General features: G+C 40.4%; 2 protein-coding genes across 4 annotated transcripts in view; one reads left to right on the top strand and one right to left on the bottom strand.

Moving 5' to 3' along the window:
• si:dkey-12j5.1 (probable assembly chaperone of rpl4) overlaps nt 1-2,802 on the bottom strand; it is a 29,029-nt gene extending 26,227 nt beyond the window's left edge. Inside the window, exons 1-6 of the mRNA XM_031746278.2 lie at nt 2,491-2,802; nt 2,231-2,340; nt 1,964-2,110; nt 1,698-1,850; nt 523-632; nt 293-416 (exon numbers count right to left, since the gene is read on the bottom strand). Of these exons, the coding sequence (XP_031602138.1) occupies nt 293-416; nt 523-632; nt 1,698-1,850; nt 1,964-2,110; nt 2,231-2,340; nt 2,491-2,680 (834 nt within the window). The 5' untranslated portion in view covers nt 2,681-2,802. The remainder of the gene's footprint in view (nt 1-292; nt 417-522; nt 633-1,697; nt 1,851-1,963; nt 2,111-2,230; nt 2,341-2,490) is intronic.
• Nucleotides 2,803-2,910: 108 nt separating this feature from the next.
• On the top strand, nt 2,911-26,721 carry mindy3 (MINDY lysine 48 deubiquitinase 3). Of its 3 annotated transcripts, none has more exons than XM_031746256.2 (16): nt 2,911-3,032; nt 3,674-4,001; nt 4,329-4,408; nt 5,222-5,282; nt 5,427-5,633; nt 5,832-5,883; nt 6,573-6,687; nt 6,864-6,937; nt 7,082-7,161; nt 7,409-7,479; nt 9,740-9,820; nt 18,431-18,503; nt 21,956-22,028; nt 23,853-23,940; nt 24,847-24,918; nt 25,817-26,721. In XM_031746256.2, exons 2-16 carry the CDS (start codon nt 3,911-3,913, stop codon nt 25,964-25,966), a joined length of 1,368 nt encoding a protein of 455 aa, XP_031602116.1. In that variant the 5' UTR covers nt 2,911-3,032; nt 3,674-3,910; the 3' UTR covers nt 25,967-26,721. The 3 variants fall into 3 exon arrangements, with proteins under 3 accessions (XP_031602116.1, XP_039475412.1, XP_031602115.1); XM_039619478.1 differs by lacking the exon at nt 2,911-3,032 and adding an exon at nt 3,040-3,170 and having other exon boundaries at nt 7,409-7,431; XM_031746255.2 differs by lacking the exon at nt 2,911-3,032 and adding an exon at nt 3,040-3,170.
• The last annotated feature ends 52 nt before the right edge of the window (nt 26,722-26,773 follow it).

Here is a 26,773-nt window from a genome sequence, read left to right as displayed (position 1 = left end):
CTAAATTTAGTCCAATATGCTTTTCCCTCATCTTTTCTCTTTTTATCAGATGACTGCATGACCTTAATGATCCGCCCAGTAATTAACATTCCTATCGGCATGACCTGTCCATCTGCTGATTAATCGCATACGATTCAATTTGCTCAGAATAATTAACTCAGCAGATTCCCGCTTTAATGTGGTGATAACTCATCTCAAGTGTGTGTGCGTGTGTGTGTGTGTGTGTGTGTGTGTGTGTGTGTGTGTGTGTGTGTGTGTGTGTGTGTGTGTGTGTGAGAAAGAGAGGACTGACCTGGTTTCTCTCTGTACTGAACAGGTAACTGGCCATAAGCTGTAGAGCCTCTGGGTTGTCATGGTGATACTGTAATGCTTTCTCTATGAACTCTCTGCACTTGTCGGCAGCCCCCTCCTCCATGCTACATGCACACACACACACACACACACACAGAAAAAGAAAATCTCAAAATATTACCAAAGGCAGGCCTATCAGTGTCAAGTGCATAACTCTGTGTGCTCTAGTACCAGAGGTCTGTTAAGTAAATCTCAGCGATGGAGCAGTAGGCTACACTAACATCCTTCTCTGTGGGGAGTTCAGGGTCTTCATCTGGTGGGGCAGCAGCTCCAGCCAGAGCCTGCATGAATCAAAGGGCAGACTTCTTTAGTTTCTAAAGTTCATATTATTCATTACAACTCAAAAGAGACTGAAAGAGACTTATATGAAACAGAATCTAAGACCGGTTTTCTTTTTGAAATGATCAGAATAAAAAGGGACACCATCTGAAAAAGCCTTTTCCTCTGAAATCATATTAACATGTCACAGCAGGAAGGAAGCAGTAACATCAGAGTTGCAAACTGCGTGAATTAAATTGATCCAATTTACTTTCAGAGTCATTGCTCTGTTCGTGTTGATTCATTGTCACAGTTATTGAGTACTGACACACTTATCTAGCTAGAACTGACACTTCTAGCTATTATATTGAAGACGTCTGAATGAGAGTAATAAAGAGACCTCACCCTCACAATGATATTAATAAACGAGGTGTCACAAAGTTAAACAACAACAAGGATATTGAATAGGTGAATGTAAAATTGACAGAGTAATGCATTTGCAATTATTACAATGTATCCTAACATTTTTAACTTCATTCTTCTATTCTATTTTCCTTCCATTTGTTGTAATTTAACATTAACATTGTAATGCATGGCACATTATTATGTCCTCTAAATGAGAAAACATTTTATCTTTGCTTACGCAAAAAACTTCACGAGCCATATTTTCTTTTTTAAATAAATAAATATATTTAAGGGGGAAAAAAGGCAGAAGTTTTAAAACTACCATCCTCTGACCACTTCAAGAACTGCCATTTTACTCTTTTACATTTTCGGTGCAAAATCTGTTTTGTTTCAAAGTTGAGTTCACAGTTCATAGTTTTTAGTGCACTGTAGTGTCGGTAAAGTGTTTTGTAAATATCTGTAATTAGTATTACAGGTCAGGAGTAACAGTTAAACAAGAGGATGCTCATAGGTTTGACATAAATCTGTCATAACAATGCATGTCACTAAGATATGCATTGTCCAATAGCACCCTCTTGTGAAAATGAAAAAATTCAGGAGCCTTGAACACAAAGTCATGACATCTAGTTCAGTTTCCATAACCAGATAAACAGAGAGGGGTATTCCTATGTTCAATCACTTACTGTTGTTGTTCCTTGTTTCTCCAATGTATTCAGTAGGACTTGTATGCCTTTGGTATAGTAGTCCACAGCCTCCCGGCCTGTGTGGATTTGTCCCAGGTACATGTACTTACTGTGGCCAATATCTGGGCTAAGCTCCACAGCACGCAAGAATACGTGAGAGGGGAGTCAAGGAAGCCACAACAGTCACTGCATTAGAGTAGAGTGAAATTATCACAGCAGTGTAGTGAAAATACAAAATTATGGACACAAGCAGCGAGAAAGGATATTTCTTTAGCTTTCTGTGTGTCTCCTAATTCAGAGGAAATGTGCCCCAGCATGTCCAGAACTTGCAGGTTGGTGGGCTCCACATCCAGGGCTCTTTGACAGAAAAGGCTGGCCATTTCAAAATCAAAACTGTCCATGCATTCTTCAGTCTGTACACCACAACACATAAGGAAAGCTCAGTAGTTGATTAGAATTTAAAGAACAAAAGGATATTAAGACAATGGCATATTTGGGTCCTGCCTTTGTTGTGGATATGTAGTAAACGTTACCTTCTGTAGGAGTTGCTGTACTGAGTACTTCTCCGCTGTCTTCTTCTTGGCTTTTTCTTGCATTCTTACCTTCATCCTTTCTTGAGGTGATAAACCAACAAATCCTCCATCTGCAGAGATGTTACAAGTGCACGTATAACAATAGTTTTTATTAGAGCTACACTCAAAACAAAACATAACAGTCCTTCCTTTCTATAAACATTGTGTGTACGAATTTGACGTTATACACAGTAAATAAAATGATAAACCAGTGAACTCACCCCTGTTTGGACGGTTATCTTTCCTCTTCGGTTTATTTTTCTTTTTACCCTTAGCTTGACCACCCATTCTGAAGAAAAACGCGTCGTATATTTCTAAAATCCCTGGGCTCAAACCCCACTTTTCCCAAAGTGAGACTCTAAACACGCGTGGACAGTAAGTTAAAGTTAGCTTAAAGTATACAGTGCACATGCGCCGGATGGTGACTCTATTGCTCCTACGGAGACGGGTAGCGGCCAAAAAAAGCAAAAGTCCTGACTAAAGCTGGTAAAATGAAACGCTGAACGAGGATATTTTATATGCCTGTTGGTATGAGTCCGTTTATTAAAAAAATATTATTTAATTGAGAAGATTTCCGAGACTTTAATAATGATATTTTTCTTTCTCCAAGTTGCTAAGGAGAGCTTTAGTTCAGTTAGACGACTTTCCATTTATGGGCGGGGTTCTTTAATATGATTGACAAGTCTGTAGACTACTGAGGCAACGCGCTGACGCCGCAGCCCTTGACGCATCTGGAACTTTCTGGATTTCAACCAATGAGCAAGTACGTCAATTGTACGCCTTTCTCTTTTTTCACACAATTCCGTTGTAAATAAACGAATGACAGAGACGCGGTTGACGGTGAAATTGCTACCAGAAAATTTCATCAATACAGAATACCATTATCGGACTGTGTATTAAGGTAATTAAGGCCTTTAATATAAAGCTATCGAAAACCTGGGAGTTCATGTAACGATTCTAGCCGTCGTTTGAATGTGCAAAGTAAATGAATGACAAAGCAATGAAAGATTAGCTGCTAGTAGTGATGCTAATGCTAACTGTTGACAATACCAAACTAACTCGGTTGTTAAGATCAAAATTTGGTGCATTATTTTCTTAAATGTCTTGCAAGGTAACAACGTCGCCACAAATAAGCAAATTGTTATCTAGTTATCAGTTTTTAATAAACGATTCTTAAATTAGCGTTAATGTAACTGGTAGATGTTTAGCTGGTTTATAACCCCGGGAAGTATAAATTAGTATTCATTTACCAAAGTAAAAAACTAGTTGGTCTTAAATCGGGCGACTGTCATCGTGGATATGAAAGTAATCTGCACTTCCTAATGGACATTTTCCCCCACAGACCGAAACATGAATATGTTTTTTTCTCATAAACTGCATGGTTTCTGTTCTATCACTTGGTAGGCTGCTGTGGTTGCGTTGATGTCATTCCTACCCGCCAGTGTGCTGTCAGTACTTGTAGTCAGGCTGTCGTGCACAGGCAGCTTGTGGCCAATGCCACAGGTTTCGACCTGCCCGGAGAAGTAAACTGTCAGCAACAAGAGGAAAGCGCAAGTTGGTGTAAACAGGCCTATCTTTTCTCCACCTGGCTGTTGGACTGAAGAGGGACTGACTTCGGATCATCCAACACTGAAAGCTAACATGTCAGAGTTAAATAAAGATGTGGTGGATTTGGTTTGGGGGAGACCCTCCAGTGGAGTGTCTGTCTCTATTTTCCGTAGATGGGCCCAAGGTATGATACTTTTTCTCAGTATGTTGTCAGTATGTTGATAAGAGTTTAAACTAATTCCCCCCAAAAGGGGTATGAAGCAATAATCCACTGTATCCAGACTTTAAGACCAAAAGACAGCGAGCAGTGATTTTGTGTGAAATTCTAGCTGAAACAAAGTTAAAATGTAAAATACTGAAAATGAAAGTATAAATACTTACCTGCATGTTGCGGTTTACGCCCTGATTTTGGTCTGTGGCCCTCAGGTCTTCAGCTGGATATCCATTTGTTTGTTTGTTTTGGTTTTTTTAAGTTGTTATCGACACAAAATCTTTTTGCTGTTTATCACAGGATTTGTTTTTAGTGAAAGTGAGCTCACAGCACTGGAGCAGTTTGAAGGAGGACCCTGTGCTGTAATAGCACCTATCCAGGTAAGATCGTATTCAGCCTTCTGACAATTTGTCCTGCTCATTTATGATAAAATATCTTTATGCAATTATTTTGGTTAAAATTGAGATTATAATAAATGCAAACTGAACTAAATATGCCACAGCCTGACAACAAGGTTTTCTGCTTTAAAGGAGATGTGTTATGCTCATTTCCAGCTCCATGCTTGTGGTCTTGGTCTCAAAAATAGCTTTGTTTGACTTAAAGTTTAAAATAATTGTATTTTATCTTACACTGGGCTGTAGTGTAGCTCTTCAGTTCATCCACATTCTATAAAACATTTTTTAGCTACTTTTACCCTCCCTTGACCACAATGTTCTGTTTTAGCTGCTCCTTATAAAAAAAACGGTCTTATTTAACAGTGGGTAGGGCTACTCACAGCCAGACATGCATGGCTCACTTTAGAGCACCTGAACGTTTAGCTAAGAGGTATTATGTGCACATGTGCTGACCTCACATTTTGAAACATATTCCTTGTTTTATGTAAACATCCACCATTAAGGAAACGTATAATAGATCCCATCACGAGGGGGGAAAAAGTACACTGGATTTATAAAAGAAGACAAAGTGAGACAAACATTGTGAAAAATCTAATCTTGACCATCTTGTTTTGATCAAAAATTAGATTTGTATAACTGGCGACCCCATAAAAATGGTTACTTGTATAAAATGAAGTAAATATCAGTTTTTGTTAGTCTGTGATTGCTGATTGTGGACAAACAATGTCTAAGAGATAAAGCACATTGCACCATGCAATATTTCTTGCAAATTTGGTTACAGACTTTGTTTCTTTGCAGGCTTTCCTCCTAAAAAATGTCCTCTTTAACAGAGAAAGTTCCAACTGGAGACAAATGTCAGGTAATTTCTTAAATTAAAAAACAAAAACAAAAAACAAACTCATTCATTGAATTGCCTGTGCTCTTAATTTTATGTGGTCGGCATGGTTTTTTTGTTTTGTTTTTTGTTTTTTTAAAAAGCACGTTTTATGTTTGTGTATGTTAGAGGAGGAGCAGAAAATGGCACTTTGTTCGACGCTAAGCGAAATCCTGGAGTCTGTCTGCTCCAGCACCTCCACGGGGTTCTGCCTGGTGACCTGGGCCAAAGGACAGAGCCCACACACTAGCACACAAACGATCACACAGGCACAGTCGCAAACACAGGAGATGCCAGAGCCAGCAAGCAGTCAGCCACCACAGGAACAGCAACCCAGTGAGTCCTACGTCTGTCACATTTCCATAAAAGATGCACGTTGAAAATGAAACTGCAGAAGTATTTTTACTGTTTAAATGAAGACTTGTCTTAATATTTAATTGTTAAATAGAAATTTTTAATGACTAATCACTTGATCCAGTATTTCGATGTGACATGCTCTAATGCTACGGTTTCTGTGTGTTTTATTGTGCCTAGCTGCTTTGGCTGCTGAGGAGCTTGGCTTTGAGCAATTTCACAGTGTTCTCCAGTAAGTGACAGTAAATATTCTGTCCACATATAACAATTTGCTTCTTTAATACCCATAAAATCCTGATATTAAGTAATCACTGTTTGTATTCTGGAGGGATTTGGACTTTGTAAGTCATGGTGGGACAGTTGTCAATATGCATTACTGTACTAGAGAACAGCACATTTCAACTAGATTCATCTAAGTCTGCAAGAATAGGCTTTCACATCTGTGTTACCTTTTTCACTCACTCACTGCTCACAATTTGCTGATTCAGCATTTTCACTGATTGCCTAATAAAAAAGAACTACCTTTCTCACACACCGTCTGCCACACAAACACAAGCCAAATGACTGCAGTGGTGTGTTTGCCAGACAAATATTGAAATTTCATCAAATAGTGCACTGGCAGTTGAGACATTAGTCAGCAAAAAGCAGTGCTGACTCACTGTGAGGAAGTGCACGCAAACCAAGACGAATAGCTTCACTAGCAAGCTTTCCAAGGTTGAGCAAAAGAGGGAAGTGGCTCCAAACAAAAGATCAGATTATTCTTCACCCTCTCATTTATTTGATACCTGCCCTGTTGTGAAAGGGCATCTGGGCATCACAAACTCAGTTAGTGCATTTGTCATATTGACACCTCCTGAAGCCCAGCACATTTGTCTTTTGAGTGTTTCATACATCATTCTAGTGTTTGTTTCCCTCCTGCAGCAAACGGACTGTTGTGTCAGTGGCCGATCTCAGAGAGGAGGTGCTGTCTCTCTACCACACCTGGAGGGGGTGCTGTGGAGTCTTGCTTTTCCTCTACTCTGTCATCCTCACTAAGGTAAAGAAATGAAAGCACGAGACAGAGATGGTTAGAAAAATGCAATACTGAAATAATTATGACGTGAATGAAACTGCTGCTCAATTTAAGACTTTGATTTTTGCATTAAATCATCGTCATTCATCAATTTAACCAAAAATTAAATACATTAATTTCCTCTGGTTCTGTTTGTGCAGGGCATAGAAAATATAAGGAATGAGATCCAGGACACAATGGAGCCTCTCATAGATCCTGTACATGGCCATGGAAGGTAGTGAAGCAAATCTTCACCTGTTTTTTCCATATCCTTATATAGTCACATGACAATTTCTAGAAGCGGTAGATATCTTACATTTTATTTGGAACTTTTGGGTTTTTTTCACCCTCTTGATGTGTCTTTTCCCCTCTTTTGCAGTCAAAGCCTGGTGAACCTTCTTATAACTGGTCATGCTGTCTCTAATGTCTGGGATGGAGACAGGGAGTGCTCTGGAATGAGTAAGACTTCAATTAAGCATTGCATGGAGCTCCTTAAAGACACCAAATCCACACAAAAGAAACATCTACACATATGAGAGTCACAGGAGTCATTTGTGGTCTAAGATTTAAACTCTGGTCACCAGACTGTCATAACTCTTAAACCTCACAGCACTGCACAAAACTAAAAATGAATACCAGTTTGACATCATTGGAATTCTTATTTTGTTGTTGTTGTTGTTTTTTTCCCCCCATTCCTGTCTTGCAGAACTACAGGGAATTCATAAACAGGCATGTGTTGGTTTTCTCACACTAATGGAATCACTACGCTACTGCAAGGTACAGACACAGATACACTTAAATTTTCACAAAGCTTGGGAAGCTCTCTAAAATGTCACAAAACACACATCATTTTAAAATCAAATGAAGCTTACATGTGGTAGTAGTTACATGTAATTTGACTATGTAAACATCAGATTTTGAAGCCTAGAAATTGTATTGGCTTTTGAAAAATATCAGCTCGGCAACAGATTGGCCTGCAGGGGCGCTAGAGAGCCATGCTTTTGTAATGCGTCCAAAGTGTGGTTTAGCATTGTCTTAGTGAAGCAAGCAAGGTCTTTCTTGAAAATGCATTTGACATTTTTATGTGGTTAGCAAGTTTAGCACTGATTCCTGCATATGTTGCTAAGAAATAATGATTATTTGCCCGATGTGCAAGTCTCTGTTTGTTTACAAAGCCCTTCATGGTCTGATTCATTATTACATGTCCCACCTCTTACATCCATACGCTGCTTCCAGGTCCCTCTGCTCAATCGATCGGATGCTTCTGACTGTCCTGCGCTCTAGATTTAAACTTGGGAGAGGTCATGCATTCACTGTGTTTGCCCCCAAACTGTGGAACAGCATTCCCCTCACAGTCGAATCTGTTCCTTCACTGAGTCAAAGCTTATTTGTACTAATTGGCATTTGAGTGTCTGATTTGCCCATTGTGTCTCCTGTGCTCCTATGTTTACCACATTCTTATCTATTCCCCTTATTATTTTTATCTATTCAGTTTTTTGTGCTTTATAAATGCATTTGAATTAAGTTGAGATGCCCTCACTTTATGCACCAATGCAAACACATAATGATGCTGAATTTTGAATTCATGCTGATAACAAGCCAGGCAGTCCAGTTCATTTGTTCCTCAGAGGAGACAATGTCCAAGTTTTCCAAAAAGAATTTTAAATGTGGATTTGTCAGGATGTTTGTTTTTCTCTGGTTGCATAGTTGAGTTTTAATTTGCATTTGAGGATACAGCCGCAAATTGTGTTTACCAGCAATAGTCTGTCCATTTATAATAATAGTGATATTTTTGTCCTAAAATGTTAGTTTTCTGGCTTGTCCTTTGTGTACAGATATTTTTCCAGATTCTCTGAATCTTTTGGCCGTAGTACGAACTGTAGATGATGAAATGCCCCGAGTCTTTGGTATTTTATGTTTGGAAACACTCTTGACTTATTTAACATTATGACCATATGGTCTCTCAACAAATGATGATGCCTTCCACATCTTTGCTTCTGAAAGATTCAGCATCTCTGGGCTGCTCTTTTTATATCCAGCCATCATCCTGACTGTTTCCAGTTAATCTAATCAGCTATAAAATTCTCCACAAAGTGATTGTCTAGTATTGCCCAACTTTTCCAGTGTTTTAAAGCTGCTGTCCCAATTCTGTTTTTCAAAAACCACTACAGTTTTCTACAGTTTCAGCATTAAAGATGTTTTGAATTAGCTGTGGAGTTGAAATGGATTCAAATCATTCAGTTTTTTCATTTACGTTTTACACAGCTTGCCAACTTTTTTCTGTAGGTTCACAAAGCATAATTTAAAAGTATAAACAAATTCTCCAGTGGTGGTTGTTTGTGAGCTTGCAGAGGATTCGTGTTTGCTCAAGAAAGCTTGAATGCAAATAAAGATGGACGCCCATTGTGTAAACTGAAAGGAGGACTATAAATACAAATACAAATAAAGACACAAACACTTGTTGTTAGTTGTAATTCTGACATTTCCAACTGTGAACCATAGACCAAAGTTTGTACTCCCATGCGAAAATATGTTTGGAAGGAACAGTTATTCTTGGAACACGTGCACTGAAACGCTGATTTATTCAAAACAGATCACAATGAAAAGGTATAAAAATGCTTGTACCACAAAATAATTCAGCTGGCTTGAAAAACAGGAATGCTCATTTATCAATATAAGCAAGCCAAGGTAGAGCCAGGTAAAGTAAGTAAGCAGCTGTAATAGGTTAATGGCAAGTAGATGGTTGCCAAAGTAACTAAAGAGCTCTTAAGATCGACCTTACAAAGCAGCTCATTTATATGCTATTCATGGCGGTTTAAGTTATCATTGTCATTTTACAGCATTTCATTATGCATATTATTGTCAAGGGTTTAGAGAAATAACATGCCGCTGTTATTTAAATATTAATGTTGAATGGAGAATCTGCATGTTACATTTCAAGCGATTACTGATTCATGATGAAATTTACTGAAATAGACACTCATAGGTTATGCATTCCTTTTCTCTGTGCGCCTGTGTGTGTGTCTGTGTGTTGCAGGTCGGGGCATTCCTCAAGTCTCCAAAGTTCCCTATTTGGATCCTTGGCAGTGAAACTCACCTCTCTGTATTTTTCACCAAGGCAAGTTCAATACACACATCCATTGGAGAGGTAGCATATAATTCACACACAGAGACATACAATGTGTAACATAAGCCAGTGTTCTCAGCAGGTAAGAAAAACCAGAATATGGAAGGTGCTTTAAAATAGTGCAGGTCAGATATCAATGTGGGGGAAAAACCAGCGGCAGAGAGGGAGGGCGGAGAAAAATGAGCACAGGAGATAGTCATATATGGTCGGTGCTCTTTCTTGGCTTTTCACCTAACGAGTATGGGGGGGAAAAAATGCTCAGTTCCCAAAGAGGAACTTAACAAATACTGGCACACAGACATGGTCTTCATTCTCGCTCGTTCTCACTTCTCAAACACAAACACACAAAGTTTTAATTTATCAACCATCTGTGATCAACTAAACAACGTGTGGTTTATTTTAAAGTATTGCAAGCATGCAAACTGCTGAATTTGTGCTCCAGCAAGAGTCTACACTTCTAACCACCTTCACTGTCAGGTTAAATCCATCAGTATGGATCACAGATTTTTCTCTTCTGGCACACGTTTTTTTTTATACAGCGTTGTCACGAGAGCTATAAAGCCTCTGAAACAACAATCAGAAATAGCTCCCAGTGCATGTACAATTTTTTTTTCCATTGCATTTCAAGAAATGTCATAAGCAAATGGAACACAACTGATTGTTGGCAGCGGCTTGGTATGAGATTTTTACTGTGAGCCAAGATACCAAAATAATCCGAATAGACGTTAAAAACAAGATACTGAGATAAAACTTTGCCCCAAACAACACAAAGAATGTTGGTCTAAGTATTTAACCCAGTGTCTGTTTTGTTAGTAGTTGGGAAATAATAGTTATTTTAATGTTAAAAATTCCAGATGTAAATGCACTCCCACATACTCTTGTATCTCAAATAATTAGAATATTATAAAAATATATTTTTGGTTGTTTGGTTAAAAAATATTGACTTATATTCTATATACAGTATATTCTACATTAATTGCATGTAAAATTGTCTGATATCTGAAGTCCAGTATCCCAGATTATTAGAGTATTTTAAGTTTGAGCAAATTGCCAATCAAGGAGTATAAAAGCTCTGTATCTCTCAGAGAAGACTGGTTACTTGACAGCTGTTCAGATGACGATTATCAACACCCTCCTAAGGACAGTAAGGCACAGAAGGTCATTGCTGAAAAGGCTGGCTGTTTTAAGAGTCACGTTTCAAAGCAAGTTGTTACAAAGCCGACTACAAGGGAAAAGCATGGTAGGAAAAGGTGTACTGTAACCTTGTCAAGAAAAGTCCATTCAAGAACTGGTGAGAGCTCCACAAAGAGCTGACTGAGGTCGATCTCTTCAGGAAAGGAGCTGCAACTGTCATATTCCTAATATTAAACCGCTCAGACGCAGTATCAGAAGCGTCTTACCAGGTTTAAAGAGAAATAAAACTGGAAAAAACTGCACAGTGGTTCAAAGTTCTCTTTTTAGATGAAAGCACATTTTGCTTTTCATTTGAAAATCAAGGTCCTGGAGTCTGAAGGAACAGTGGCACAGAACTCAAGATGTTTGAAGTCCAGTGTGAGGTGTCTGAAGTCTGTGATGTATTTTGGGGGGGGGGCTATGTCGTCTGCTGATGTTGACAGTTGTTACTTTTCCTTTTTTTTTTTATCAAATCCAAGTCAACACAGCCAACTGCCAGGAGATTTTAGAGCACTTTATGCTTCCATTGGCTGACAATTCTTAAAGATGTCAATTTCCTTTTCCAGCAGGACTTGGCACCTGGCCACAGTCCCAAAACTACTACCATGCTGCTGACCATGTTATTATTGTCTGTGATTGGCCAGCCAAATCAGCTGACCTGTACCCAAATGAGAACCTATGGAACATTGTAAAGAGGAAGATGAGATGCACTAGTATATTATTGTAGCACTATGTGAGATTCCTTTACAAGTTGAGGCGCTCTGGAGGTTTGTGTTCTGTAACAGACTATACTGATTCAGCCTTGATATACCAGAGGGGCTCTAATTGTGGCCAAACATGTTGTTGGAAATCTGAGGGGAGGAAAAGGAAATCTTTGGCTTTTGGGAGTATGAATGAATTACTGTCCCATTTTTACTTGTGTGCATTTGCATCCGAGTTATACACTCAAACAAGCCTTCTCCATTAGTTAACATGTAATTTAATATGCTGCTTTAGCTTGTGAATTAAAGCTGGAAGTTTCAGTTGTAGCAAATCGATTATCTCTGCTGTTGTGAAAATTGCACCAGAGGGGGGAAAAAAATTCCCAAGTAATCATCTCCATCATAACGCTACCCTGCTAATATATCATTGATTAAAAGCTCAGTTACGGGAATAATCTCATGCCCACTATGTGAGTGGATGGTATTTTGCCTCAGCTATGACCTAAAGTCGTCATGCGTGAACAGATGACTTACCAATTTCTACAATTCCCCCAGAACTAGTGACATATTCGCATATGCACACACATTCCAGAGCACAGGAAACCTAATCCTGATTAGCATTAGTTGTGTGTGTGTGTTGCTTTAGGTGGATGGCTTCTTGAAGGAAATATGATTCCCATGTTCTCATCTGGATGTATTTGTACCTCTGGACACTGGAAACACACTCATTCATGTATGCATATGTACTGATCCACATGGCTAGTTGTACACTATGCCAACAGTAATGAGCTCTACAACTTTGAGCTCGAGGTCAGGAAGGCAGATGCGGGGCCTCATTCAGTGTGACCTTGTCCTACTGTGAAGTGAATCTGTGTTTCGAGAATACTTTTCTGGGCTTTATGGTACAAAAATACACATGCCTGGTTATGTAGCTTTTAGCTCCGATATAGAACCATCGCCACAAAAACAGAAAACCTGATCCCCGCCTCTGATGTGTCAGTGGCTCCTTCTTTCTGTCACTGGGGACGGGTGTGTATTCCCCTGAGTGGTTGTCAGTGTGACTGTGGCTTTCAGGCCATCAGCTTAATGCCATTAGTGGGTTTTTTTGTTGTTGTTTTATCTAATCTGCCTACACAAAGACCATCCTGCCAATTTTGATCTGTACCCACAATACCTCCCGCACTCTGTTCTCAGTTGTATTAATGTGTGTGTGCATGTGAAAGAGAGAGAGTCTGAGTGTGTATAATGGCATGTAATGGGATCTGTTTCTGGACGAGAGTTTTTTGAGACGCCAGAAAAAGGAGAGAACGGAAAAAAGACAGAAAGCAAAGGAGTGGAGGGATGGGTGACAGATGAGACGTATCGTATAGTATGTTTTTTTAAAAAACAAAAAAGATTCTTCCATCCTTCCTTTTCCTTCTTTCTTTGAAGTAGCTGACGCTTGGTCTGTTGCCCAAGTGAAGGATTCCCCAGCGCACCTTAGCCAGCCTCTTCAGATTGTTGGTCCCTCATGGGAAGGAAAGAGGAGGAAAGGAAGTAGAAAGGAAGGATGCACTTTAAAGAGCAGTGTGGTGGTCACTCAGGAAAGGAGGTGGGGGTAGCCCCCCTGTGACATTTCTCATCGCTCTTTACTCTGCCCTCACTGAGTGATGAGGTTCACAGGCTGTATCTGCGCTTCTCCGGGGAGTTATGTGTGTGCATGTGTGTACAGTAGTTGTGCTCTGGGTCAGTGATTTACTAGGAGAGCGAGCAGCCGCTATGGCGCTCTGTGTCCCATAAGACTCCAGCTTCTGTCTGCAAAGACAGAGGATGTCTTTCAGGGACTGGTAAGGAGGAAGACGTTGTGTGCAGACACAGTTAGCTTTAATTCATTGGTGTCTTACTGCTACTGGAATATGGCTGAAATCTTCAACACAAAGTATTCCAAACTCAAGGTGCATTTGCCATCCGTTTTAAAATATGTTGTCTGCAGCCCACAGTCTTCTTCAGTGTAATTTATAACATAATATTCTGAACTCAATGTGGGAAGGTTTGATGCAATAAAGTAAATAATGAATCCCCCTGTTCATTACTCAATCAGCACATGTATGCAAAACGACAGATGTATTGCGTTCTTAAAGAATTAATATTTAAAACGACAACTGGAAAATAATCTGCGGGGCCTTTATGAAATTTGTTTGGTCATCCGCGATTAATTTCTGGTCTCCATATGATCAGTGGGCGCGGGCCACACGCAAACACAAACTAACAAAGCGGTGTACATTAACAGTCATTAATAATCTGTGACAGGTAAGACCAAAGGTCTTTGTAGTAGGATAAAAGTCTGTCTTTGTCACTGTATGTGTGCATTATTCTTCCTTTTCCCTCAGGTGCTGCTCTTTGTTATAAGACGCATCATTGCGCTGTATAACTATTCTCTGGTGTCTCCTTTCTTTTCTGGTGAGACACGTTTTTGCCCATCCAAGACAGTTTCATAAATCACTGCTTAGTCTGCTTTGTCACACCTGAAACTGCACTCACTCATTATGTAGCAAGAGAGACACAGAGCTTCTGTTCTTCTCTGTACTCGTGATCACGCAGGCTAGTTAAGGTGAACTAAAGAGACACATACACTCTACATAACAAGCCCTCACTCACAGACTCTCTTCTCAGCCTGTCATGTAGTGAGTCTGTCGTTACCTGCTAGGAACAAGATGGGAGACACTGCCCAAGACCTCTGCTTTGTTGTTTTGAAACTGATCTCTACAGACGCACTCTATGGCCACTCAAAGCCTCTCAGCACACACAATAGCTCTTTGGATGGACCGGTGAGAAAGAGAGAGTAATTCTAGTAAAGTGCTATGTCTACCTGTCTTACCTGAAGTAGCTACATGCATGTGGAGATAAAGGCTGAAAGGTGGAAAGAAAATGGAACAAAAGTTAAGGGAGGGAGGGGAGGAAATACTCCAAAACTGGAGTACCTATTTAGCACAGAAAAAGCTAAGTGAAGGGGGGCGAGCTGGGCTGGGAGAAAGAATGAAAGGGGAAGAAGGAAGGGCATGAGACGTCAACCTAAGAGAGCCTCTCAGCCTGGTGAGCACAGTGCAGCATGAGAGCAGATGGATAGAGGTGACGTTGAAGAAGGTAGTCAGCAAACATTTCTTTAACATGACACAAATAATAAAGATCAGCCGAGCATTGTACTTTATCTAACATGCTGCAGCAAATTTTGGGCTGTATTGAAGATTAACAGGCAAAGGGTTGGTCCAGGTTGGGGGAAAAATGTAAAGAGCCAGAGAGGCTTAATAGGTTCTTAAGCTAGGGAGGAAAAATTATTCATTTTTTTAAACTGTGTTGGTAAGACACAAAATTAGATTGTTTATGGTTGATCTCATTAGAGATGCACTCATTTTTCATACTCTTACAGCATTGGGTAGGGAGGTGGCAATCGCAAAATCCAACAGTGCTGTAGGCATTACTTCCTAAAATTGGGTTGTGCTCATCAGATAACAATAGTACACAAAACACTGCTCCTTCATCCAGTTTAATGTTTGTTCTTGGGGTCTTTTCTTGCATCAGTTGCTGTGTGTTTGCTTTCATGCCTTTTTTTTATTTTTTAGTATTTTCATCTGAAAAGAATAAGCACATCATCACCTGTTACATGAAATCGAAGGTTGCAGGTAAACCTAAATAATTTGTGTTCGTCTATCGTGATCTTAATAGCTACTGCACAAGTAGGTCTGTGATCTCAAATATTTTGTTGGCTAAAGTAAGTCTTCCTCTCTGTGTAACATGAGTTAATTACATAAAATGACACGCATAATTACAAATTTTACTTCCTATCTGTAATTTTTTTGGTCTAACAATGCTCTTGATCTAATAAAAAGACATTTGCTGAAAAGGACGGTTGATTGAAAGACAAACACACATTCCTGAATTCTTACTCGGATCCCCTTTCCGGTCTTTTAAAAAATTTTGGCAAAGACCGTAAATGTATTCCAGTTTTACTTGGAGCAAATGTTCTACATTACATTGTATATGTAAGTCCTTGTGATTGCATGACTGTTGTTACTGCTTTGTTGCTTTGGAGAAGCTTGTTTTCGCTCCCTTACTGAGGTCACGGGTTTGCACAGAAAAGGTTGCACTGCAGAGATTGGAATGTGCTCCTTCACAAGCAGCGTTTGCATCTCAGACCTGGCTTTGGTGCTGCAGTGTATCATTGCACTGGTTCTCTGCATTAGCACTGTACCAAATGAATTTCATCACAGGATGCAATTTAGTTGTTGCACTGACACTACCTCTTGCATAGAAGCTCACACATACACACTGCCATGAACTGTTACTCAATTAGTTTGAGTGGAATGAAATTGTGAGGCACACAACATGCGTGCACACACTTCCCTGCAGAGTTTGTTAGCTCCATGACATGTTTTCCAACTCAGCAGCGTCTTCCCCAGGCCTCTAATAAAACACGGATCAAAGCTGGCCAAGCAGACCTATCATTGCACACACAGTCATGTAGGCTTTGCTGTCATTTTATGTGCCTGTGCATGGTCTTGATGCTCACATGAGTCATTGTCTTTATTAGTCTCTTTCTTGTGCTCATATTGGTGTGTGTCTGTGTGTAATGGTTGGCCATAATGATATGTTTTGTTTAGGGTGTTGATGACCACTTAGTAGTGTTTGTGTCTTCGTTGGAACGCAACCTGTAAATGTTAGATTATCAGGTGAACATGGCAAACTGACTCTCAGTTCACGAGGCTTATTCGACCTCTATATGTAGCCTTAAATTAATTAAGCCTCATGTCTTTCAAATGAGGATTATTTTTTCAGTTATGGTACAAGGCGTAATTATATTTATCAAAACAGTTCATGTTTCATGATACGGACATTTGTTCAACTCCTTCTGAACTTTTTCAGCACTTTATTCCTCTGGGAATTGTTCAGTCTTGGAAGTGAAGCATAGACGTATCTAACTAATGAAAAATCTTCTGTCAGATTTATGGAGCCTGTAATGTTAACACATCAGGCCTCTGCTATACTCTGTCACAGAAAAGTGTGTGAGCGTACGTTTGCTGGTGTGACTGTTTTTCTTTGCATCTGAAGAGCCTGCAGCTGGGAGTCATCTCTTCTTGGATGTGTCCCCCTGACACCCCCCCCCCCCCCCCAAAAAAACCTCCTCTCTCCTTAAGTAAGCCCCGAATACAGTAATAAGTGGACCGTGAAACCCAAGCAGCCTGTGTGGATCAGAGGCTCAAGCTTTAATAAAGGCTGGCTAAAGGAGATGTGGAGGGTTCATTTGCTCTCCCAAAACATTATGTGTTTGTCCAGTGATTCATTGTCATAAGTACAGTCTTGTAAGGAAGAACAGTGAGAACCCTCCGACTCTTGACTTCACGTTTTGAACAAGTATTTCATCTTTATCGTCTCTTCTCTTAAAAAATATTCCCTCCATCTTCTCTGAGCTTCTTTTCCTTTTTTTTCTTAAACTCTTTTCAGTGTTTACACATGAAAAATATTTATAGGGCGCTTTAACATTTACCTTCGCTCTCCTTATCACTGATTGCTTTCAGTGTTGCTTATCAGACACTTTGGTTATTCGGCTGTAAAACCTGTACAATCTTGACAAGATCTGACACCAAGTTTGAAAATATCAAATAATACCTAAATGCAAGATAAGTCAGGGCGTTTCTTAATTTTTTTTTTTGGGGGGGGGGGTGGCCAACAAGATCTATCGCAGGCCTCTGGGGTTAAAGTGCTGTATTAAGGGTTTGGTATGTTTTAAACAAACTTGGTTTTCAAACACATCATCCAACAGCGTCCAGAGGCAAAACTGTTTATACCTCCAAATGGGTGAAAACCTTGCGGTCATGTTCTCCTTGTGGGTCAAAATACTTTCCTGATTTTATTGTTAGAACTCAGTTGTGTGCAAAAAAAAGGGGTCTAAACCTTTATCACCCCTGAAGATTTTAGTTCATGCTTTCATATTTTTAGTTTTGGGAAGTAAAACAAAATGTCAATTACAAAGTCAGAAAGTGGAGTGGAGTGGGAGGAAGAATTTCAGAGTCTAACAGTCTGATAAGTTGTGGGTTTTTTTGGTTTTATTTTTTATTCCCAACTTCCTCAGTATAGAAAGAGTAATGAAGGCTTCGCATAATCACGCTGTACGAAGCATCAACCACTTATAGACGGATAAACACAACTCTTCGCATCTGCTGTGCCTGTCAGCATTGCTCTCTCCAAACTTTACCAACATACAAACATTGCAGAGCTCGTCATAAATCACAAGCTAGATGTTTAAGACTTGATTTCCTGACACTGTGTTTGGAGTGAAAACAAGCCATCTAACTTTATCAGCAAATCAGTTAATAACCTAATGAACTCTGGTGATTGCACAGGCCCCTTAGGTTCCACACATACATGCTTAATGTACCAACAGTGAATCACAAACCTACTGCTGTGAGTGGTGCTCTGTATTGGCTGCATGTTTAGAATATAGAGTGGGTTTGGTGCATTAGTATTGCTCAACTTGGGCAGGACCAATTGAAATCTGCTCTTAGTAGAGATATAGATAAAGAGAAAGATAGCGATATATAGATGATCATCTCTCTCTCCTCACTCTGCATACAAATATTGGATGTGTGTGGTCACTTTAAGGTTAAACCTCTTCACGTTCTCATGCACACGTGTTTTTTACTTGTTCTTGTCTTTAATGTCTTGTATCTTTGTCCCTACTGTCTCCCAATAGGAGATGTCACTGGTTGGTCCAGAGTCTCCATCAGAACAGGCAAGGAGGGTTTTCCAGTCATTTGATCCTGAAGGTAACGGAAAATCAAGTGTTTGTATTTGAGATGTACTACTGATACCTCTGTTTAAGCTTTGACTGATATCAGTTTTAAATTAGTAGTCCTCACTACAGAAGAAGAGACTCTGCATGACTCTTCTGTATGTAAGGCAGCATCAGGCTTTACTTAAGGAACAAGGCCAAGAAAATTGGTAAAATGGGCATTTTTTTTTTAACTTTTCAGTGTTTTTTTTAATGCCTAATTTATTTGCACTTGTTTCATTTGAGAGCAGTTTGATAAAACACAAGAGACTTTCAACTGTGTTTGCAATAGTTTCTTCCCCAGCTTCCTCTGCTCCCTGTTTCACCATGTCTGTGAATGTGTCTATTTCACTATCCGCAGACCAGACATGGGTGAAGTTTAAAAAGCTTTGCAGCAACAGTCTAAACTTGACCAAATAAAATAAATACATTTTTAAAAACCTAAAATAACTGGAGGAGAGAAACCAAAAAGGATTTCACCATCAAAGACAACGGTGCAAAAAAAAAAAACACTAACAGAATTTGTTCTAGCAGTAAAAGTGAAATGCATCCAGGCTGCTCACCCTTTGTTGTTAGCTCTCTCCATGCTATATAAGCTCTGTTTGCAAAATGTAAGAGTTTATGGGCGCACTGCTGCCGATGCCTGACATACTAAACTTAGAATAACACAGACTTGAATTTAAGAGGTCTGCTCCCTGCCCTGAACACCTGAACCAGCTCTGAGGCTGTTATCCAGTATTGATACAGTAATACACTAAGTATTGATTGGCGTGCCTCAGTTTGATTCATATACAGAGTCCACATGTTATTCATCTTCTGTCTGTCACCAGCTGTGCACATGTTTTGATTGAGCACTGTACTTTATTTGCTTATTAATAAACCAGTCATATGTAACCTGGCACACGGTTGTACTTTAGTTATTCCAAACTTTCACTAACACAGCTACACACACAAACTGAAAAAAAGACATCCTGGCCCAACTGTCTTTTCTTCCCTTCTCCCTGCTTGCAGATGCAGTCATAACCTCTTTTCTTTTTGTTCTCATCACCATTATTTTCTTCTGCAAAGAGAACAAGGGTCCATGTCCCTCCTCTGATCTTCATTGTTGTTGTTTAGGTTAGTGAGATCAGCTCAGCTAACAGCTGAGTCAACCATCCTGCTTCTTCCCCCTGTCTTCCTCATTTTCTTAAACCTCCTTTCTTATCACTTCCAAGTCACTGTGTAAAAGACCACAGGAAAGACACAGAGTGTGGGACAATGACAGCAGAGGCAGCAGTTTGTCATGTCAGTAGAAATGAAAATCTTCTGTGTAATTTTCATTCACGTAGCCTCAGGATTATAATGTTAGATATTTATGTTCACTCGGAGAAGAGAGACACTAAGCAATGAAACATTTAGTGTTAACATCTGCCGTGCAGTGTTTTTCCTTCTGCTTGAATATAAGAGAGTGAAGTGAGCAGTAAAGAGATGTCAGGAGCCGTACACAGGACGTGAGCATGAACTATTTTATTATTAAAGTGTGCAGCTGGGAACCAGTTATAACACATATTTATGTTTTCCTATTTTCAAAGGAACTGTGCTGTTCTTCATTGCTGTAAGCTGCATTATTCACGATATGTGCCGAGGTCTTTCTGTATTTTGTATAGGGGTGGGTACTAAAACCTCTAAATTATATCCAGATATTTATGACGATCTAGGAAAACAAAAGTACTATCAGTGCTTGCAGGCGGCAGCATTTTTTATCCTCTTGGGGTTTTTTTCAATAATTAATAACTGTCATTGATAACACACTTTCTGATTTGAAGGTGCCAGCGCTATAGTGCAGTGGTATTACAGCAGCAGTATTTTACCTGGAAACTTTAAATGGAAAGTATATAATAACTGATTAACACTTAACAATAACAAAACTTTCCCGTGTAATACTTCAAGAGCTGCACAAGGTGGTCACATAAAAATATTTTCTACCTGGGATATTGACTCCTGAATCTTGGATTGAGGGATTTTAACCAGCTGCTTAAAGCGCTGCTTTTCCACTATCTGATCGCATCAGTAATTTCCATCCACCATTTGCTCTTCCTGTCATATGGCGTGCAGCTAATGAGTGCTCCAGCAAAGCTCGGTGGAGTCATTTGTTTACATCTGGGTCTCGCATCACCAGCTGCTAGTGTCTCCTCTTTTGTAGCCTGGTTGTTCTCAACAGTGTTTTTTGCCTCAAATGGTGAAACGAGTGTCGTTTCTAGCTTTTGGCAGGAACACTTGTCGTGCATATTTTTCAAAGCATTGTGCTTTTGTTGGAGGTTGTTGAAGTAGCTCCCTTTTCAGGTGTTAAATTGTCATCGGATGTTGACACGTGGCTGGCTGCTGAAATTATATCTCCAAATTACATTTGTTTTTATCACGTTTTTACGTAGACGATATGATATAGCGCAGCTTTAATGTGGTGTGATGTGATGTTAACGCATGATTAAATCCTACCAGCTGACAACAAGCTTGCAGGCTCCAACAGCTTTTACAACAAATATGTAAACACAGCCATCGTCTGCACTTTCCTTGTTCTTCATTTGTCTCTTCCTGTTGCACAGAATACCACTTTGCTTGTTGTCAAATCCGCTTCTGCTATCATCTGCCAGGACATTCTGCATGCCATATGGTCTTTTCTCCCAAACACTTGTTCAAACAAACACATGCGTGGGCTCCAGTAGTTGGACCCACAATCTTATAGGGATACGTATACACACATGAAAGAAGAATGCACTGTACAGATGAGTGCTGCGTAACAGGACCATAAATCTGTCTGTGTCGCATGTACGGTCAGTACAGCCCCTTGTGTTGTGGAATAATGGCGCCAGAAACATTCACACGCACGACAGTGATTCACAAGAACTACAAACTCGATAACCCACTGCACTTTTTTTTTTTTTAAACATTTGTTTGCCATTGTCCCTGCTGTCTGCCCTCTCTGCTCACTGTCACACCATCAGCTGCCACTCTAAGAAAATATCTCTCTGTCTTGATAGAACGAGATTGAGTTTTTGAGAGCGAACTAGCAGCGCACTTGTCAGTTAGTGTTCTTTGGCTCGCATTTGGGGTTTATGTGTATATCTAAACAAGAGACCGCACAGACTCACATGCTGATGTTTAAATGACATAAAACTGCCCGGCCAGACAGCAGTGGATAGAAACACATGTTAGTGTTTAAAGCTTCTCCTCTCAGGTAAAGCGATCATCACGCTTAAGGAATGTAGGTCAGAGAGAAAAGACAAGGTGTCTGTATGAAATGTGTGTCAGATGAGTTCATTGCCCAGGGCCTGTGATGTAAATAGTTCTTATGCCACATGTGTGTAGGTGAAGGCTTTGCCTGGTTTTTAATTAAAGTATGTATCTCATGTTTTGTCTAAAGTCAGCCAGTCTTTCCTTATGTCTCTTTCTCTCGCTCCCTCTCTGTAGATAATGGTTTCATCCCAGAGTCTCTGCTGGAGGATGTGATGAAAGCTCTTGACCTTGTCTCAGAGCCTGAATAGTAAGTGCTTGCATGTTCAAGGCTTTATGTTTGTGTGTGCGTGCTTGCCTGTATGTGTCCGTCTCCATGTGGCACCTGTAGAGCTTCTTAGATTCTACCTCCAAAGTCACTTGCAGGCCAGGTCAGCACCTCCTTGCTCATGTTTCACTACCAGGCTGCTATAAAGCAAGACCAGAGAGAGCCCGCTATAAAGGCTGGGGAAGAAAGAGTCAGAAATTGAGGCTCACGGGGAGATCATTAACTGCAGGAAGAAAGACTGAGAGATTGAGGAAACACTTTAAAGTGCCGCTTCAAACAGAAGCACGTTCTCCTCTGAGGAACGGTAAGCCTTAATGCTGTAGTCACTGGACTTGCCAAGTAACCGGACCAATAATCTGGTCTACAGACCCCCAGATGGCTGATACATCACAACAAAACACAGCAAACTGACGGGAGACTCCCAGTGCTAACAGGAGAGTCTCATTCCTTACCACACAACAAGATCTCACCGGGATTCCTATGTTAAAAATAGCATCTTGATTACATCAGTATTTAATAGCAGTATCGAGACTTTAGGAAGCAAACATCGTCATTGAGAGCAGTGAAAGTTTTTTGTTTCCATCTATCCTGTGACCTATGACAGCCGGCAGCTCTAAGACTTTTGTTATGTTTGGCAAATTATTATTTCTTGAGATTTTAAACACATGGATACATTTCTATATAATTTGATTTTGATTCTATAAGTACTAATAGAAATGTACTTATAGACTGTTTTGGTGAATATGTGAATTCACTTTCTGTACGTCTGGAAATTAAGTAATCAGCTGTGATGCATAATGGGAACCAAAAAGTGAGGTCAAATATTATTACAGGGTGAGAAGAATACAAACGAGTCTCCTTATTGCCTTCTACAAGCACTTAGATGTCATTGTTGCATCCTTACTGTGTTTTGAGCAAATCCAGCATATCCAGTGCAAGAAATCCACTGACGATCAATTCAAGTAGTCTACATTTTGATACTTAGGTATAATCTTAATCAAATATTACCAATCTTGCTAATCTACTGTCTTTGTGCAATTCCTAAACAAACAAACATCATCTTAGAAGAAATTACTGTGGCATACTCGGTGTGTGCAGATTAATCTCACGTCTAGTCAGTTTTTAGGTGATGTAAGTCATGCAGCATTTACTGATATAACCCACCAGAAACAACTGACCCTGCTGAGCCCCATCAACACAGAACAACTTTTTCATAGTGGGATTTTTATTTCTTTTTATTGATTCCTCTCATCATGTTCTTCTTTCCTCCGTACAAAAGGTGCAAAAGGCCAGCTAGAAGCTGTTAGTATTTCAGAGGTTTGCTCAGTGACACTGAGTCTTACTCTGCGTGCTCCCCTGCTGCATGTACCGTTGGTAACAAATCGGCAGATGAAGAAATAATCGTTCTTTTCCCTCTGTGTCTGCGTGTACTCCGCACTTTTCTCCTCACTGCCTTAAAAGGGCAATCTGATCAGATTTTTTTTCTATCACAGTGGAATAATAATAACACTGATCTAACACATAGGAATGTCTGGACAGAGGTATATTTAGTTGTACCACAGTATTCACGAAAATATGCACGCGCTTTCCCAAAACATGCATCATGAATCCACGCTGAGTGATGAGGTGATTGTAAATTTGGATCAGCTTTCATACACAAATCTTGTTTCCTTTGTGCTGATAGTTCCTTTCTCCTGAAACTTGTTTTTATCTGTTTTGTTGGGGCATTTTGGTCTGTTTTCGTCTGCTCACTGTATGTTTACTCCCCTTTTTTTTTCTTTTTTTTTTATCTCTTCTCCTTCTCAGTGTGACTCTGGTTAAGAGTAAGCTGGATCCAGAGAACTTGGGCATAATTCTTCTGGGCCCATTCCTGTTGGAGTTTTTCCCTGATCAGGTATGTGTGCATGTGCGTGTGTGTGTGTGTGTGTGTGTGTGTGTGTGTGTGTGTGTGTGTGCATGCAGATGGAGGTCAACTACCACTTCTACAATACAGATGCTGCATGATAAATGCCTTCCATCCGTTATACAATCCATATCATAGTATAACATATGGAGGAGGACTTGTGCCCAAACACATATGGGTGACACTTAGGTCTGTTTTCAAAGAATATGTGGAGTGCTGCTTTAGCATTATGCCAATAACATTCCTGTGGTGTCTCATGTGAAATGCATGTGTGCCTGTGTGTGCTCACCATCATATGATGCTGCTTGCCGAGAAGTTTTAAGAAAGAGCGGTAAGATGCTTTTATGGGGCCGAGCGAGTGAGGAAGACGGGGAGGTGGGGGAGATAGAGGGGAACTGTGTTAAAGTGATCAGGGCTTTAGGGACTCGCCAGAAGAATGGCCCCGAGCCGCAAAAAAATTATACTACCATTAGCCAACTGGACACACACACACACATGCAGACACACGTGGGATTGGGGCGAGGGTTAGAGTTTCATATATACCGTATAAACACGAGAAGCTGGACACGCTCTCAAAAAACACACCCAATTAGCTTTCTGCACCTTCAGAAAAGTCATGGGAAGTGTTTTGGCTCGCTGTCATTGTTTTGATCATTTTTTGTAGCGTAGGCTGTTTTGTGGTCATTTGGAGTTACGCACGCATTTCTGTTTAGCACCTGGGATTTAACATTAAGCTTCGGTTGCAGCCAGAGATGTGACTGTTTGACTTTTGCTTTTCAGCTGGCAAAGGTTCTGCCTCTGTGGGTCTTTGCCTCCATCTCAGTGAGAAAAGATTGCTCAGAGTCTTCAACAACACAGCATGTTTTTCACCCCCTTCACTCTGTGCCTGTTTTTCAGGATTCAGGAATCCCAGACTCATTTCCCGTCTACCACTACAATGGTCTTAAACAGTCAAACCACAAAGAGAGGGTAAGACACTCAGGGTTTTCACAGTAACTAATGGCACTGGTTCCCTTTTCATATTCTCTGTCTCTCTCCCAATTACCTCCGCTCCTTTTCCCGTCATCATTCATACATACATGCGCACACATACACACAGCTGGTGGCAGCTGGCCACTCCAAAATAAACAGTAGCTGTTGCGAGCCTAATAGCCTGTCCGTCCATCCAAAAAAACCCTGGCTTAGCCTCGCGTTTCTTCGAGCCATTTCAACACGAAGGCCACTGTCAGCAGGCTTTCTGTGATAAATGGTCAAACACAGGCTTGTTAAGCAGGATTAGTTTGATGGATGATTATCAGCAGATGTCATTGGTGGCTTTGCACAAACCTGGCAGTCAAAAATATCAGTTTCTTCATCTGTCACGTTTCCTGTTGTGTAAAATTGCTCCTTTTTTTTCCCCATACCGCTACCTGAAATTGTAGGAATGGCACCATGTGTGCCCACACAAAAGTGCACACCTACTCACATAAGAGGCAGGTTGTGATGGCATTTCCATTCCTATAGCTCCAAATGGGAATAACAGACCTGCTGACTGTGTGCCTGTGTCTCTGTGTAAGACTGCTGTGTACTCGCATCCCTTCTGCTGACACCGTCAGAGGAACGGTCAGAATTGAAGTACACTGATTTGCATTTAGGGCGGTTAGCACCGTCGTCTCACAACAGGAACGTCTTTGGTTCAAATCCCAACAGGGGCCTTTTCTGTGTAGAGATTGCATATTTTCCATGTCTGTATTGGCTCTTTCCAAGTACTTTGGCTTCTTCCCGCAGCCCAAAGACATGCATGAGGTTAGGTTAATTGGTCATTCAAGAGATATTGTGGGGGGGGTATATTTGCTGTGTATTAACCTGCATTTATGTGCGCTCTCAGGTCGAGTACGTGGAGGGGACTGCTTTGGTGCTTGGTTTTGAGGACCCCATGGTGCGGACGGATGACACTCCAGTGAAGCGCTGCCTACAGACCAAGTGGCCCTACATCGAGCTTTTGTGGACTACCGATCGCTCTCCATCGTTAAACTAGCACTGACACAGCAAGCAGCGTGGTCCTATGTATGCAGATGGACCACTACTGTGTCACAGCATGCCTCTCTGCACAATGACCCCAAAAAGGTCGGCAGGCTACAAAACTGAAACACATGCAACACAGATGAATGAGAACAAGGAACACAACAAAAAGACACAAATGCGCTCAAGCGATACATGTTCATGGAGTAAACATTAAAGCCAGAGATCCATTCTGTCATTCTCACATTCCACACAAACTCACCTCTACACTTCATGCTATTGTCTGTACACCAGTGCTTGTAACTGACACTGAAGATGTTTATGATGTGATTATTTAAAACAAAAAGAGTGACTGTTTATTTTTACAGGTCTGCTCTGTGCCGACACCTCTGCTACAGCTTGGTAGTAGACCGTTAGCATACTAGTTTGATTCGACTGGAGCATGTCATTAAATCAAATGCTGAATCGCATGTAGAGCCAGTCGACTGTGAAACACTACTGTTAACCCAGCTATAGGACTGTTCAAGGGAAAACCTACCAAAGCCTTCCACATAAGAGAACACAGAGACGGACTGCTTAGAGTTTACAGCGTAAAAGGGACCAACCCGGACGCAGAGATATGAGAGGAGGTTTTCAGTGTTTTAACCAAGACGGAGCTGGTTTAGGTGCTCTGTGTGAGTGCTTCATGCACTACACTTGGATGTTGGACATGTGCTCATGTATTTATTACCAACACTCAAAAATTGTGAAATAAACACGTTTTTTTGTTGATATGCTGTGTGGTTTGGTAACTTAAGTCCTAGAAATTCCCTTCTTAAGTATC

The sequence above is a fragment of the Oreochromis aureus genome, linkage group 11 (genome assembly GCF_013358895.1).
Source record: "Oreochromis aureus strain Israel breed Guangdong linkage group 11, ZZ_aureus, whole genome shotgun sequence".
NCBI classification, from domain to species: Eukaryota; Metazoa; Chordata; class Actinopteri; order Cichliformes; family Cichlidae; genus Oreochromis; species Oreochromis aureus.
This window is presented reverse-complemented; position numbering and strand designations above follow the sequence as displayed.

Bases quoted from the DNA above. Each gene is read 5' to 3' on its own strand.
- mindy3 (XM_031746256.2), top strand. From the start codon at position 3,911: ATGTCAGAGTTAAATAAAGATGTGGTGGATTTGGTTTGGGGGAGACCC. The intron at 6,688-6,863 runs GTAAAGAAATGA...CTGTTTGTGCAG, and splicing joins ACTCTGTCATCCTCACTAAG to GGCATAGAAAATATAAGGAA. The intron at 23,941-24,846 runs GTATGTGTGCAT...CCTGTTTTTCAG, and splicing joins TGGAGTTTTTCCCTGATCAG to GATTCAGGAATCCCAGACTC.